The 15,406-nt window shown below is 37.6% G+C and overlaps 1 protein-coding gene across 1 annotated transcript in view; it reads right to left on the minus strand.

Moving 5' to 3' along the window:
* Window positions 1-2,546: 2,546 nt before the first annotated feature.
* map3k22 (mitogen-activated protein kinase kinase kinase 22) overlaps window positions 2,547-15,406 on the minus strand; it is a 71,714-nt gene continuing 58,854 nt past the window's right edge. The window contains exons 13-18 of the mRNA XM_065258119.2: window positions 13,573-13,743; window positions 12,587-12,735; window positions 11,294-11,425; window positions 8,812-8,941; window positions 6,032-6,209; window positions 2,547-5,793 (exon numbers count right to left, since the gene is read on the minus strand). Coding sequence (XP_065114191.1) covers window positions 5,565-5,793; window positions 6,032-6,209; window positions 8,812-8,941; window positions 11,294-11,425; window positions 12,587-12,735; window positions 13,573-13,743 — 989 coding nt within the window. The 3' untranslated portion in view covers window positions 2,547-5,564. The remainder of the gene's footprint in view (window positions 5,794-6,031; window positions 6,210-8,811; window positions 8,942-11,293; window positions 11,426-12,586; window positions 12,736-13,572; window positions 13,744-15,406) is intronic.

The raw sequence follows: 15,406 nt of genomic DNA on the forward strand, positions 1-15,406 counted from the left end.
GAGATCATCCATATTCATTAATCAACCCCACAGTCAATGGACATTCCGTCTCTGCAGCCATTCACTGCTGTGTTGAGTTTTTATCCGAGTGCTGGAAACATGACATCTACTTGTTTACTAGTGACTGTAACTAAAGTTATCTCCAGACGCGAGTGTGACTCGATCGACGTCCAGACGCACACACAAACACACAATGCCTCATATTTGAAGCGCTTTGTGGTATCATTATAAAAGATGCGATTGCACACACCACATAACTGTTTACTCGCGCCTAAATCTCCAGACAGACGCGAGTGTGTGTGCTTCGTCAGTGTGATAGGATCGATGTTCAAACTCACACACACACGATGCCTCATTTTTGACGCGCTTTGTGGTATTCTTAAGATGCAAGTGTGTGTGCTTCGTCTGTGTGACGCGATGTCCAAATGCACACACAAACACACGATGCTTCATATTTGACGCACTTTGTGGTGTTCTTATAAAAGATGCAAGTGTGTGTGCTTCGTCTGTGTGACGCGATGTCCAAACTCACACACAAACATACGATGCCTCATATTTGACGCACTTTGTGGTGTTCTTATAAAAGATGCAAGTGTGTGTGCTTCGACGGTGTGACGCGATGTACAAATGAACACACAAAGACACGATGCCTCATTTGACGCGCTTTTTGGTATTCTTATAAAAGACGATTGCAAACATCACATCTACTTGGTTACTCTCGCCTAGTAAATAAAAGTTATCTCCATGCGCTTATGTTTTCTTTGTGCTTCCGTCAGACGTGATCAACGGCCAAACGCATACACAAACACACAATCATATTTGACGCACTTTGTATTAAGACGCATCTAAACACATCTAAAACCCAGTTTATTCGCGTATATCTCTGCACAGTAAGTTTATTTAATGCAGGATCATGCATGTGAAGGCATTTCTTTTGTCTTGCTTTCACAAACAAACACTTAACAATAATGGCATCTTCACATTCCTGCCTAAAGGCTCATTATGCAGGTCATTATGCAAGTGTATTGTTCTTCAGCAGTGTATTGTCAATCACAGATTATTCAAGAGCTTCCAGCCTCCTTGCATATTGCCTTCCTAACCAAAAAGTGACTTTGAAATTGTAAATCAATATATTGTGTTATGTGAAGGAGTAAGCAGAATGATTTTCACATCATTTTAAAGAAAAAACTCTAGACTACTAGATCCTACTTTGAAAAGTTTTAGGAAAACATGTTTAGAATGAGTTTTGTGGACTTATATCAGTCACTTAAATGTTTTTCTTTTTCAAAAACCACGCATAAACATTTTTCTCTCAAAAATACAAACATGTACATACATGTTAATCATATAATATAGTAGCCCAGTTTGTGCTGAATGCAGTGTTATAAGACTTTTGCCATTATTATGTTTTTAAGCAACTGAAAAAAGCACAAATGTCAGTGCAGGTCAAAACTTCTCCAGGGCCCTAAAAACCCCTTAGACCCCAGAGGGTTAAACCAGTCAACCAGCATAGGCTGGTATTAGCTGTTATTTTTCTGCAGGGGATATAATAAATTTTATTTATAATGCACTTTCTAAAACTCAAAGCACCATAATATATGAGATTCTCAGGAACATACACATACAAAAGTAAACAAGTTAGTAATAATCATTTTGCAATAGTAAGCTATTTTAAAAGGATAAGTCTTTAAGGATCACTTAAAAAAGTCCAGTGATGGTGAGTTTCTTATCACCAAAAGAAGAGAATTTAGAGAATCAGACGGGGTATAGGGATTGACAATTGCAAATGTATAGAATTCAGATGGAATTCAATGTCTTTACACACAGAATGTGTTTACTATTAACAGACATTAATTATTATCAACACTTTCAATAAATCCAGAGATTAACAACATGAACCACGAAAAATTAATTTAGTCTTCATTCAGTTGCTGGCACTGTCCGGGGTGATATGTAAGTTAAAATTCAGGGCTTTTCAGGGAGACTAGTTGAAAATGCCTAATAAGGTTGAAACAGCGCCATCTGCTGTTTTGGATTGCATGGTCACATTTGTGAGAAAATCATGGTCCCGTTTGTGAGAAAATCATGGTCCCATTTGTGAGAAAATCATGGTCCCATTTGTGAGAAAATCATGGTCACATTTGTGAGAAAATCATGGTCACATTTGTGAGAAAATCATGGTCCCATTTGTGAGAAAATCATGGTCACATTTGTGAAAAAATCATGGTCATATTTACAAAACACAGTACATATTTGTAACACCTCTGCATTTTCTCTCAAATTGCCTTTATTATTTGCAAAGTTTTTTCTGTTAGTTTGCGAGTCAAGTTTTCCCTTTGCAAAGCAGATTGAGTTTGTTTGCAAAATGCCAAATTTGTTTGTAAAATTATGGCACAAAATTCGCTCCAACATTGTTTTAAAGGTTTTGTAATTTAAAGAGTAAGGCAATACGAAAAACACCCCAATTGTTACTTAAATTGAAATGAAATGAATGACAAGTTACAGTTTCCAGTTAAAATGCGTAAATAACAATAAAAAACACAAGCTTATTTTATACAATAATTTTATTTATTCCAATGTACAAAATCACTTACAAATGTCTCCAAGCTTTTTCATCAAGGCAGCACAGAATACTACCCTCAAAAACCAGTCAAGGTCAAGATCATGTTTACTCTCATCTATAACCCAGACTTCTCCACAATCTTAATAATACACTGTGACTAAAGTACTATGAATATAATGAAACATTATGACTTGGTACAATGTATTTACAATACAATCATCACTAAAAGATCTTCAGCAAGTGTGTCCTTTAGGGCTTCGTTGCATGTTACCGAAACCATCTAAAGGACTTCAGGTTACACATTCCACTATTAAATGTTTTTAAAAACCACTGACCTCTCAGAATAAGGGAATCAGAGAAGGCACAAATTGCAACATGTTTAACGAACAGCTGGTTTGATCTTCGCTGGTGTAGTTCTTGAGTTAAGGACGTAGCATTCAAGCATTAAAAAAGTAACATTTATATGAGGACAAAATTGAAGAGTGGCATTTAAACAAATGCATCCTAACATTTTTTTTGTCATGACTTAATGATGTACGTGAAGAAAATCAAAATGTTTGCATGACAACAGATTGATATTCCCCAAAAGAGACATAGTCTACAAAAAAAAGGAAAAGTGTCTATTACAACAATATTGGTCAAAAACGGAACAGCTTTGAATTTACCAAATCCATAATTCAAGCATATCATTTGCTCTTTGGTTGTATTAAATGGATCAGACAGTACAAAGATGCTAACATACCAGCCGTCTTCTCTGAAATATTGCTTTGACACTTTAGGGTAATTTGTATAATACAAAAACGTTTGGTATTGTCATTCTGAACATGTGAATAAAAAAAAAACTGTATAAAAATATTTCTCCAATTAGATATTTCGATGTGCTGTTGCTCTACGTTGAGTCAAAGAGTGCAATGGGAATGTATTTACAGTGATTAACTCTGGGTAAAGAGAGTGCTTTAAAACAAGAGCAACTTTAACTAAATAAACTTTACATTATATAAAAACATTTGTTTATACAGTCTTCATTCATAAAAACAATGACATACATTTTACATGTCTTTACCACTCACTTTGGTGGTGGTACATATTTTGTGTCATTTTTATTTGGTTAGATTCTAACCATTAAACAAAAAGTAATCTTTGAAAAAATCCCTCCAACGAGTATTGTACAGTACATTTATCTATTTGCTCCACAAGGTCTTTTAAATTTATTTTCAATGACACTTAGGATTAAACCCAGGGCTACAGAGGTAATAATAATCTCACTTAAAGACCGAATGATATAAAAGTAATATAAAAAGACTTCTAGCCACCATTGGAGATACAAATACATTTGTGCTAAAATCAGAACCTGTGTGATTTGTCCAGCGATGTGATTCGAGTATCACATTATGCATTATACTGTACACCGATCAGGAGATCTGTCCAATCGCTTAGGTCAACCGACATTAACCAATGTAAACCAAACGGTATAGTTTAGGCAGTGACCCTATCTATCTTCTAGATAGATAACACATGTAAGTGTATTAAGTGCTTTGCCGAATAGTTTTGAATCAGTGACATCTTCTGTAACACCATAGACTCACTGTTTATAAAGAAGTAGCTGAAAACACTGCCAAAGACACAACTGAATATTTTCTTACTGGATGCTGTAGTTGCAGATGCTAAGCTAAAGTTCACCATTGTAGCCCTGTTCAAATATTTTGTATTATATTAGTTTACGGTATTGCAGTCCATTTAAAGTGAATTACTTTGATAACGTTGATAATTCGACTTTACAACAGTTTTTTTGGTGAATGAATTTCATCACTAAAGGCCGAAGTATGGTCCATTTTCTAAGCGTACGCCATGGTCCGTTTACAATGCAATTTTCATCATCAGAAGAGTGTGCGCATACTGTTCGCTTAACACCAGATTTTTGAAACCCCGTGTACATTGTTCATGTCGATCGCACATGCGCCTACAGAAGACTGTAGTATAAAGCCCAGGAGATGCACTGCATTTTGTTGCTATGCACATCCATCTGTTTTAAATTCTTAATATCCAAAATTCTTATTTAAATTCTTATTATCCAATGAAAGGATACATTGTGAATTTTTTAAATGAAAAATCTAAAGGATTAACAATGCAGATGAATTTTCACAGCCTTATTTGATCATATTTACCAAGGGTGCAAATATTCTTGGGCAGGACTGTATGAGTTAAAGGAACAGTATGTAGGATTGTGGCCAAAACTGGTACTGCAATCACAAAACTTGTGGCTAAAACTGGTACTGCAATCACACAACTGGTGGCCAATACACAACATGACAACATGAACATCAGTTGAGGGCTGCAACTCCACTTTTTAAATGACAATATCCTGGCCGAACCACTGTTGTGAGTGATATAAGTGTTTGAAATGAAAATGATTTCTTAATGTCTAGTGACATATCAGGGCCATTTTATGATTAATTGATATACATTTCTTACATACTGTTCCTTTAACTGTACTTTGCAAGACTGTGCATTTGACCGTGCACGTACACATAAAAAACAGACTATACTCGGGCTTAAGTTTGTGAAAAGCTAGCTTACCACCTTAGGGCCATAAGCCCTGTCCCAAATGGCACCCTCACTGTCCTCCTGTAATAGTGTGCACCACACACAAAGAGCCACAAAGAGGACACTCATATACACCCTTCTTTATCATAAAATGATAAATGGGACACCCTGCTGTTTAGTGAACTGCACCCATCAAGTGCACGTTTGGGATAGGGCAACACAAGAGTAAGATAACATGATGTGCTATCAGAGTGTTAATAGGTTGGCTGTCCACTGTATCTTATTGTGAATCTTTTGAGATGTTGCATCCCTTTTTATGGGCTTGTTTGTTCTCACTTGGCTGGCTGATGGGTTTCTCCGGACCCTGGAAGGCAGAGTGGTGATTGTCCGCAGACAGATGTATGGTTTTCCCTGGGCGATTCCAGAGAGACCGTAGATCTGTAAAAGCCGTAGGGTCTCAGAAGGCACCCTGAACGAAAGGGTGGCTAAGAAGGCCCTCGGCAGTGGGTCGACATTTTTCCTCCACGAATACTTGCCGCAGGAAGTCCCTGCATGTGTCGGACACACCTTCAGGCAGGTTTGGTTTAGTGGGCTGGGTTGCGATCTTGAAAATCGCAGCCATTGCTTCATATTCAGCCCATGGGGGCTTTTGAGTTAGCATCTCTACAACTGTGCAAGCCACACTCCTGAAAGAGCAAAAATACATAAGAGTTAGCTAGAGTTGTGATTCCTAAAACTTAAATCAGACTGTTTATATGAAAAAGTTTTAAAGAGAAGATTTTTACGTACTATAAATTAAATCCTTAAAATGATTATACATATAGTAAGAACCAATAGCAGGGAATATCACATTAAATAAGTATTCAAATCGTATAAATTATTATTATTAATTTAAAATTTCTGTAAAAACCTGCCAGATCTTACCAGACATCTGCTTTGCGTCCGTAACCTTCTCCATTAATGACTTCCGGGCTCATCCAGTAGGGGGTGCCAGTGACTGATTTGATTCCTGTCCCTGACATACAAATTGTCTGAATGCGCTTGCTTGCTCCAAAATCTCCCAGCTTTACATTTCCAGAGGAGTCCCGCAGAATGTTAGCACCTGGGAGGAAACAAACGTGGATCGGTTTACATCGACCAGACATACATGCGTTTTTGTCTCACCAAGATGACGACTACAGAAAATTATAAGCTGCTTATAGTTGTGGGGGTTGAAGATCGAGACACTAGTCTTTCTTCCCACGCATCAAGTAATGATTTTCCGTTGGAGGTGGCCTTGTATAGCCATGTTAGCCGTGAGATTTGTGGTTGTTTGAGTAGTGACTAATTCCCGCCAGCCACAAGAGTTCCACACCCTGGAAGTCTCGCTGTACTGTGAACAGTGAGACTGAATACGATAAAAGACAAGAAGAGGACAGAGAAAGACTTTGCACAGAGCACATATTCAGAATGGTTAGGGGTAGGACAGAGAGTTTATTGCTTACACAGACAGTGGTCCCATAATAAGGACCAGACTAAAAAATATATTAATTTCATTGCATTAGATAGCAATGTACAAAGATCTTAAAAGTGAAAAAAAAATGTCATTTATTCCCGAAGTTCTTTTTGTAAAATGAAAAAGTGTGCTTCTGCCAATATTCACTTAAAATTAATGTTTTTTGATAATGGTATTTTATTATCTAATGTCATGACATAAATAACTTTTTAGTTTATCCAAATACCATCCAGGGCAACTGTGTGTATCAAACAGGGTTTATTTGGCAAGTCTACTTGTGACGTTGGTACAGTATAACAGTTTGGAGAAGAGTCTCTGTCTAGCAGAAGGAATGTCTATGTCTAAATTATAAATTATTATATTATATTAATAATAAGATTAGCTGGTCATTTCATTATGCGTGAACTATCATAAGTGGTAGTTCACGCAAGACTGGGGAGAGTTTTCCAATGCAAAAATATACAAGAAATACTGTTGTCTAAAGCAAATCAGACCCAAATTCAGGGCAGTTTCCCTAACAGGGTTTAGATTAAGCCAGGACTAGGCCTGGCTTAAAGGAAAACATCACCGTTTTTCAATATTTTACTTTGTTCTGACCTCAACTTAGATGAATGAATACATACCTATCTTTTTTCAATGCATGCACTTAATCTTTGTAAAGCGCGTTGTGAATGTGTTAGCATTTAGCCTAGCCCCATTTATTCCTTAGGATCCAAACAGGGATGAAATTAGAAGTCACCAAACACTTCCATGTTTTTCCTATTTAAAACTGTTACATGAGTAGTTACACGAGTAAGTATGGTGGCACAAAATAAAACGTGCCGATTTTTAAACGGATAAAAATGAGAACTATATTGTATGGCGGAAGAGCACTTAGTTTGCAGCACTTCAACCTCAGGGCGCAGTAACATCATCACTCCTGACTACTATTTTATTTTGTGCCACCACACTTACTCGTGTAACTACTCATGTAACAGTCTTTAAATGAGGAAAACATGGAATTGTTTGGTGGATTCTAAATTCATCCCTGTTTGGATCCTAAGGAATGAATGGGGCTAGGCTAAATGCTAACACATTCACGATGCGCTGTACAAAGATTAAGTGCACGCATTGAATAAAGATAGGTATGTATTAATTTGTCTAAGTTGAGGTAAGAACAAAGTAAAATATTTAAAAAAGGGTGGATGTTTTGCTTTAATCTAAACCTAAAAAACTGGTGAGCCTCTTGAGACCAATCAATTGGCGCTTTTCCATTGCATAGTACCCCACGGTTTGGTTAAGTTTGGGTCGGGTCAGCTTACTTTTGGGAGCTTTTCCATTGGGTGCAGTACGTAGTACCCAATACTTTTTTTCGTACCACCTCGGTTGGGGTTCCAAGCGACCCGAGCGGATACCAAACGTGACGCGAAAACACTGTAGATCACTGATTGGTCTGAGAGAATCGTCACGTCATCGCTATAATGTAAATATTAGCTTTAGCTTACTGCTAGCTTGCGCTGTCTCAAGCAAACATGTTGTTATCTGTGTTCTGCTATAAGTTTCCAAACACCCTTTTAGTGATGAAAAACATCCACAGGTTGAGAATCCGGGACACCATAACAGGTTTTTCCAGACTTGCAGTTTGTGGCGGCACATTCGCGACGTGCACGTCCGCATTATATATGCTTAAATGCAACTTGAATGAGGCTCAGCGGAGCGCCGTCGACTGACGCCACGGGTCGGGTGTTTGAACAGAAACTGTTATGTGAAACAGAAGTAGTTATAAACGCGATGTGCAAACATCAATTTGTGGTGGCCAATTTTAATTTTGTGGCAGACTGAGAAATAAATGAATGTATGGGAATGTACAACAACGCTCTCACGTGTATGATGTCACAGCAGTAGCCAGCGTAAATATAACGACACGCCTATAATCCCTCCCACTCCGAAGTGATACTAAACTCGATGGAAAAGCTAACCACGCCAAAGTGAGGTGAGCTGACCCGACCCAAACTAAACTAAACCATGGGGTACTATGCAATGGAAAAGCGCCTAATGATACATTTTAAGTTTGTGGGTGGTGCAAGTATGCGTGAAAGAAACGTGTAGGATTACGCTAATTAACAATCAGGTTCTGCAATCCCTGATTTACATTACAAAGCCAAACAAAAAGCACCCACCACTGGGGTCCGTTGCAAGTAAAACTCGTGGTGAATTTAGCTTGTCATACCTTTGATGTCTCGGTGTACGATCATGTTGCTGTGCAGGTAGTGGACTCCTTGCAGGATCTGCCTGGTGTATCTGCGGGTTACTTTTTCAGTTAACGCTCCATACGCCTTCAGCTGGTCTTTTATAGAGCCCTGCGCACACAGAGGTATCAAACGGTTATCAAAGTACATACCAAGATAAAAACCTGTGTTTTATCGGAATGATTGTAATGCATAAAGCTATACAATGCAAAGTGTATACATGCATGTTGTTTTCTAAAAGCAAAAATCATAAAGGTGTTTGAATGTACATAACTGTTATTTTACCTAACAATATGTAAAAACAAGGTAAATCCATGAAGAACACTATAAAGGGTGATTGTTATTAAGAGCATCAATAAGCTGCTTACAGGGAAATCCGCTTAGATGTTTATAAATCTGGAGCTGGATGCGTTTGGCTTCTCGGAACCCTGAATCTTTTTTTAAGTTTTCGGAAAAACAGACCCTAGTGCCAAACGATCCTCGCATACGTCTGTTTCTTTGAAACACTAGCCCAAACAAAGTTCATATTTCCTCGGGTTCCTGTTTACACCCCTCGGCGTGGAAACAATGTCTCCTCAAGGACTACATCGCCTAACACATGCGACGCTACAGTAAGAAAACCGCAGACAGATTTGCTTTGCTCCATTCAAATGGTGTCACATTTGTATATAATGTCTTCAGCAAAAATGGGTGCATGACCAAAAAAACATATTAAAGCATAACAAGGCAAGGTCGGCACACAACGGCTCTGAAAAATAGAAATGTATTAACGGACTTACAGAAAGGTGATGTTTCAAGCACACAGGCTCTTCATCATTTGTCTGAATGATGTGCGCTCAAAATGTCACCTCTGTGAAAGTACACTAATACATTTGTGACCCTGTCTGTAAAAACCAAGCCATTAAAATCATAGATAGACAAAAAGCTCTAATCTCAAAATTAGATAATGAGACTTTAGCCTTGATTTCACAGGTAAGGCTTTTTGTAGCTGTGGCGTTCCTACCTTTCCTTGTTTTGGAAGTTAAAACCAATGCTTCATTGTGTTCCATACTCCTACCGCATTATACTCCTACACATCCTAGCAACCTTGTAATTTCTGTCCTCATGCAATGCATTCTTCACTCTAATCTCACTCATTCAATGTCTTTTCCTCTATTTCTCATATCCTCTTCTCCTTTTCTCTGTACTTCACCCCTGTGCTTATCAGGACCCTGCAGTGGCTCGAAGCGGCTGGTGGCTTTGGCTCCGGGGCAGTGATGTATCCGTTTGCCAGAGACCACAGTGAAACATTACATTCCCCTTTTCCAAGCAATATGTGACAATGAGACTCTGTGCATATTTAATCAGATTGATGGATGGGACAGGCCACATATGATGCTAGTTAAGACTCTAATTCGCAGGGAAAATTAGCTCATAAAACAGTGTGGTTGTGCTGACAAAGACCATCGGCGTGGGTTTGACATTGCTCGGAAAGTGCAGACTCATTTTACCAGTTAAACAATGACATTGTCTTAAAATACTACTTGCTAAAAATAAATAGCAGTTGGTTATATGAATATTTGTTTGCATATGCTGTATGCTTTCATTTAGAGTCAGATTTATAAAAGACTGCTATACAGATTCTTTCTGAATAAACTCGACTACCTTGAGGCGTACCGCGGGCGGAGCGAGTCACGAGCAAGCAACATATACAAAACATTATCCCACTACTTCTGGTTATCTTATAATTCACTACATGTTAGTGTCATTTACATTATATGCACTTACGCGCCGATTAACAACCAAACAGAGAAATTTGATGCAGTTTTAGTTGCGGCCTATGACACGGTTGGGACCACCCCATTTCAACGAAATTCAGCGTTAAAGAAAAACACCACAGTTTTTCAATATTTTACTATGTTCGTACCTTAACTTTGACTAATTAATACATAAATATCTTTATTCAATGCATGCACTTAATCTTTGTACAGCGCGTTGTGAATGTGTTAGCATTTAGCCTAGCCCCATTCATTCCTTAGGATCCAAACAAGGATGAACTTAGAAGCCACCAAATAATTTTTTCTATTTAAAGACAGAGTAGTTACACGAGTAAGTATGGTGGCACAAAATAAAACGTGAACTATATTATATGGCAAAATTCAAGAACACAACCAAAAATGCTATTTACTCTCACAACATCCAATTTTGCGGATCGGTTCTGAGTGGAGACTTATGCGATCAGGCATACTTTACAGCTTCCTAAATCTGAAATACAGCATGCTGAAAGGGCTCAAAGGTACACAATCAAAGGTTTTCATGCAGAAATGCCACCCACAAAGTTGGCACGGCAAAAGGGCCAGATACATAATGCATAAACACAAACACATAAGGAAACAATAATTGACATTTGAGGACTGAAAAAACTTGTGAGTAAACGCCTCACAACCCCCGACAAACAACATGCAGCAAACACAATATACACACCCCTGGCATGAATTCAACGAAGATGGACAGCTTCTTCTGCACTGGATCACGCAAGCAGCCGTAATACTGAACGATGCGCTCGTGACGCAGGTTCTTCAAGAGCTGAATCTCACACTCCAGCGCGTTCACTTCCTGTGGAGTGAAGTGTGAGCAGAAAGTGAGTAAAAACCTTCCAGTGAATAAATGTGTCATCTTAAAATTGCGGTGGCACATGCTGTCGCTCACTATCAGATGGATAAAAATCCAACTGCAATGTACAATTGCTATAGCAAACTATAGGCTTTTTGAAACAGCTGACTTCAAATAGTATATGTGACCCTGACAACAAAACCAGTCATAAGTCGAACATGTATATTTGTAGCAATAGCCAACAATAAATTGTATGGGTCAAAAATTATTAGGATATTAACCCTTTACCTGGCGCAGCCCTTTATAAGTGGGGGTGGTGAAAAGGTGATGTACACCTTTAAATTAATATAACTCTGGCGTTTTTGGGTCTAAAGCCTAATTTTGGTCTTGTTTTAAAGAAGACATATTAAAGTTTTTTACGAAGGTGAAAATCATTGTATAAAGCCCGCCCTCACAATTTGATTCGTCGGCCAGTTTTGGTACTCGCATAGTAGCTCCTCAACGTAAAAACGCCAGACCGATCTTCCCGTTTTTCAAAATGTGGTGGGTGGGGCTAAGATCGGCTGGCACCCAGGCTAAATGAATGCAATTTGGCTAGGATATTTTTTTGAGTTAAAACCTAAAAGTATTTAAAAAATTGGTAACACTTTATAATAAGGTTCATTAGTTAACATGAACTAATACTGAACTGTACTTATACAGCATTTATTCATCTTTGTTAATGTTAATTTCAAGAATTACTAATACTTTATTTAAATCTTGTTAACATTAGTTAATGCACTGTGAACAAACATGAACAAACAATTAAAGCTTTATTTCTATTAACTAACATTAACAAAGATAAATAAATACTGTAACAAATGTATTGCTCATGGTTTGTTCATGATAGTTAATACATTAACTAATGTTAACTAATAAACCTTATTGTAAAGTGTTACCAAAAAATTAAAGGTAATAAAACGCCTATTGTTAAATGTTCATTAGGGGCACCCGCTCAAAAGTGGGAGTTTTAAAATGCTACATTTTATTGAAAGAATGTGTTATTCAATATTTTTTGTTTCAGATGGAAAAATCTTCCAAATTGTAAAATAAAATATCACCATCTCATTTTATCACATAATATCTCCTGCACCGACTCTTTGCACTCCAGTTTTGTATGCTTACTTTGCTGGTCTCCTGACAGACGGGGTCAAAAGGCACCTGCTTGGCCGCCAGCTCGCGCCCTGTATCGACATCGTAGCAGAGATAGACCTCGCCGAAGGCTCCTCGACCGAGAAGCTTCCCTTGACGCCAGTTCACCGGAGCCCTTGGGGCTATGAATGAGAAAATAAGGAACCATGCTAACCTTACTAGCACACAACAGAGTCTTATTCACACACACAGATCCACAAACAACACAACTGTATTTACACAATACGGATTTACACTTCCTGATTTATTGGCTAATAAATTAAGAGAAGCAGAGAGTGAGCTAGTGGCATTGTGATTTTCCCTTAAAACTAATGTCTTTATATATATATATATATATATATATATATATATATATATATATATATATATATATATATATATATAACACACCTGGATATTAATTCTTTAAATCAAGGTCGTGTCAAACTGAAATAAACCCTTGTGGGTATTTTACTATTGTTTTATTACAATGTCTCATAGTTTAGCCAAGCTCGCAGTATTACCCCACCATTTAATGGCTCTCTAGACATTGAGCCACATCCACAATAACACAAATGTTTTATTCTTAATCAAAGTTGGGGGTTTCAGTACTAAGGGGTTTATATGCACTCTGTGTCTACTAGATGTGTCTGCTTGTAATACTTTTTTATTGTTAGCTGCATGGATTTAATTAAAGGAAATATGAACTTTTGAGTCTGGATGCAGTTAATATACTCCAGTTTGACAAAGTCACCACAAATATAATCTTTCAAACTCATTTGCTTCTTATTTTATTACAGACACACTGGCGACTGTCAGTGTTTATGATCATCTTAATGATCGTCTTACACTGGTGTGTTTACTGGTAATAAAACTGCCGTTTACTGGTTCTTTAGCGATGTGTGACGGCAGACAAATAGAATTGATTGGAGTTGAACTTGATAATGGTAAAGTCTGCCTGTGCATGTATGTAATCTTACATTTGGGAGCATTGCGTTGGCAGCTTTTGTCTGTCCAACTGATGGAGCGCAGATCTCCACCATACAGCAAAGTGTTTTCTCCATTATAGCTGCGCGTACGGCTGGACGGGACCAGTTGGAACGGGACGAAGTTCTCTTGGGGCATAAAGCTTCGAGGGAAGGTCCTTCGACCTGTAAACAAAGACACACACATACATTTTAGATTTAACCTGACATACAACACAACACACAAGTATACCCAGGGTTTCCACATACTGACCAATGAACTTCCATGACTTCTACATGCATTTCTATTAATTTAATATTTACTGGAAGCCGATTTAATAATTCATTTGAAAAGGTTGTACTTAAAAAGAGCAACTGATGTAAAATTTGACCAATTCGATATTTTAGGGATGTAGTATTTATACTATAGTTTATTAGACTTATATGTGTATGCAGATGTTCGACGCATGCATATTGTGACAAATACTATTTATTTTTTTTCACCAGTGACTATGGCAAATATTACACATTTAATGCCAGATTTACTAAACGGGGGAAATTAGCATAAGAGTGCAATTCCAAAAAAGCGCCAATGGGAGTGGTAATATATGCGCGTTATTTACTATATTGCAGCGGAAAATTAGGGGTGTGTATTCCCAGCTAACAAAGCCATAGTACACCGAAAATAACTGGAGGACAAAAAAAATGAAGGTTTAGAAACGTCTGGTATTGTGTAACTTCTATAAGTGACTCTTCTTTTATTTACTTCAGCAAAAATACAAAATAAAATGGCTTGGCAAACAATATTTTTGAATAATATGTTCATCTGACATTCCAAATAAACTGTTACATGTTAAAACAATCCACTGCATTGTATCACGCGTTCTCTGATCTCTGTGATGCCTCTTTTTTTGAGCAATAATTGCAGCCATTTCAAGCGCAAAGTAATTTAAGACATGCTTTTTTCGGTGTTAAATATTGGCGCAAATACCAGTCATAACACTTGCAAACATTAGTAAATCATTTAAATATTCTCCTACCAAAAATCTTGCGTCTGAAAGGGAAACTCCTAGAAATGCATATGCAATAAGGTCAGTGGCAAAAATACCTAGACCACAGTTTTCAGCATTAATTATCCACTGCACGTCTTTAGTAAATCCCGGCATCATTATTTATCACCAAAATTATGGCGCAAGCTGTTAGTAAATCTGACCCATAATAGTGTAGTTCGCACATGCAAAGTTTGTATTTAAATTCTTAAAGGATTCATCCATTTTCTTAAAAATCTAGATAATTTACTCACCACCATGTCATCCAAAATGTTGATGTCTTTCTTTGTTCAGTCGAGAAGAAATTATGTTTTTTGAGGAAAACATTCCATGATTTTATTCATTTTAATGGACTTTAATGGACCCCAATACAGTTTTAATGCAGTTTAAATGACTCTAAATGATCCCAAACGAGGCATAAGGGTCTTATCTAGGGAAACGATTGTCATTTTTGGCAAGAAAAATAAAAAATATTCCCTTTTAAACCACAACTTCTCGTCTTCATCCGGTCCTGTGATGCGCCAGCGCGACCTCACGTAATTGCGTAATGACGTCAAAAGGTCAAGAGTTACATATATGAAACACACATTTGTGGACCATTTTAAACAATAAACTGACACAAAGACATTAACTAGTATCATTCGACATACAACAACATCAGAACGGTCCGCTTTCTCCACACTTGTAAACACCGGGGCGTAGTTTCACATACGTCATCCGTGACCTCTTGACGTGATGACGTATTACGTGAGGTCGCGCTGGCGCGTCACAGGACCAGAGATAGACGAGAAGTTGTGGTT

The sequence above is a fragment of the Paramisgurnus dabryanus genome, chromosome 22 (assembly GCF_030506205.2).
Source record: "Paramisgurnus dabryanus chromosome 22, PD_genome_1.1, whole genome shotgun sequence".
Lineage (NCBI taxonomy): Eukaryota > Metazoa > Chordata > Actinopteri > Cypriniformes > Cobitidae > Paramisgurnus > Paramisgurnus dabryanus.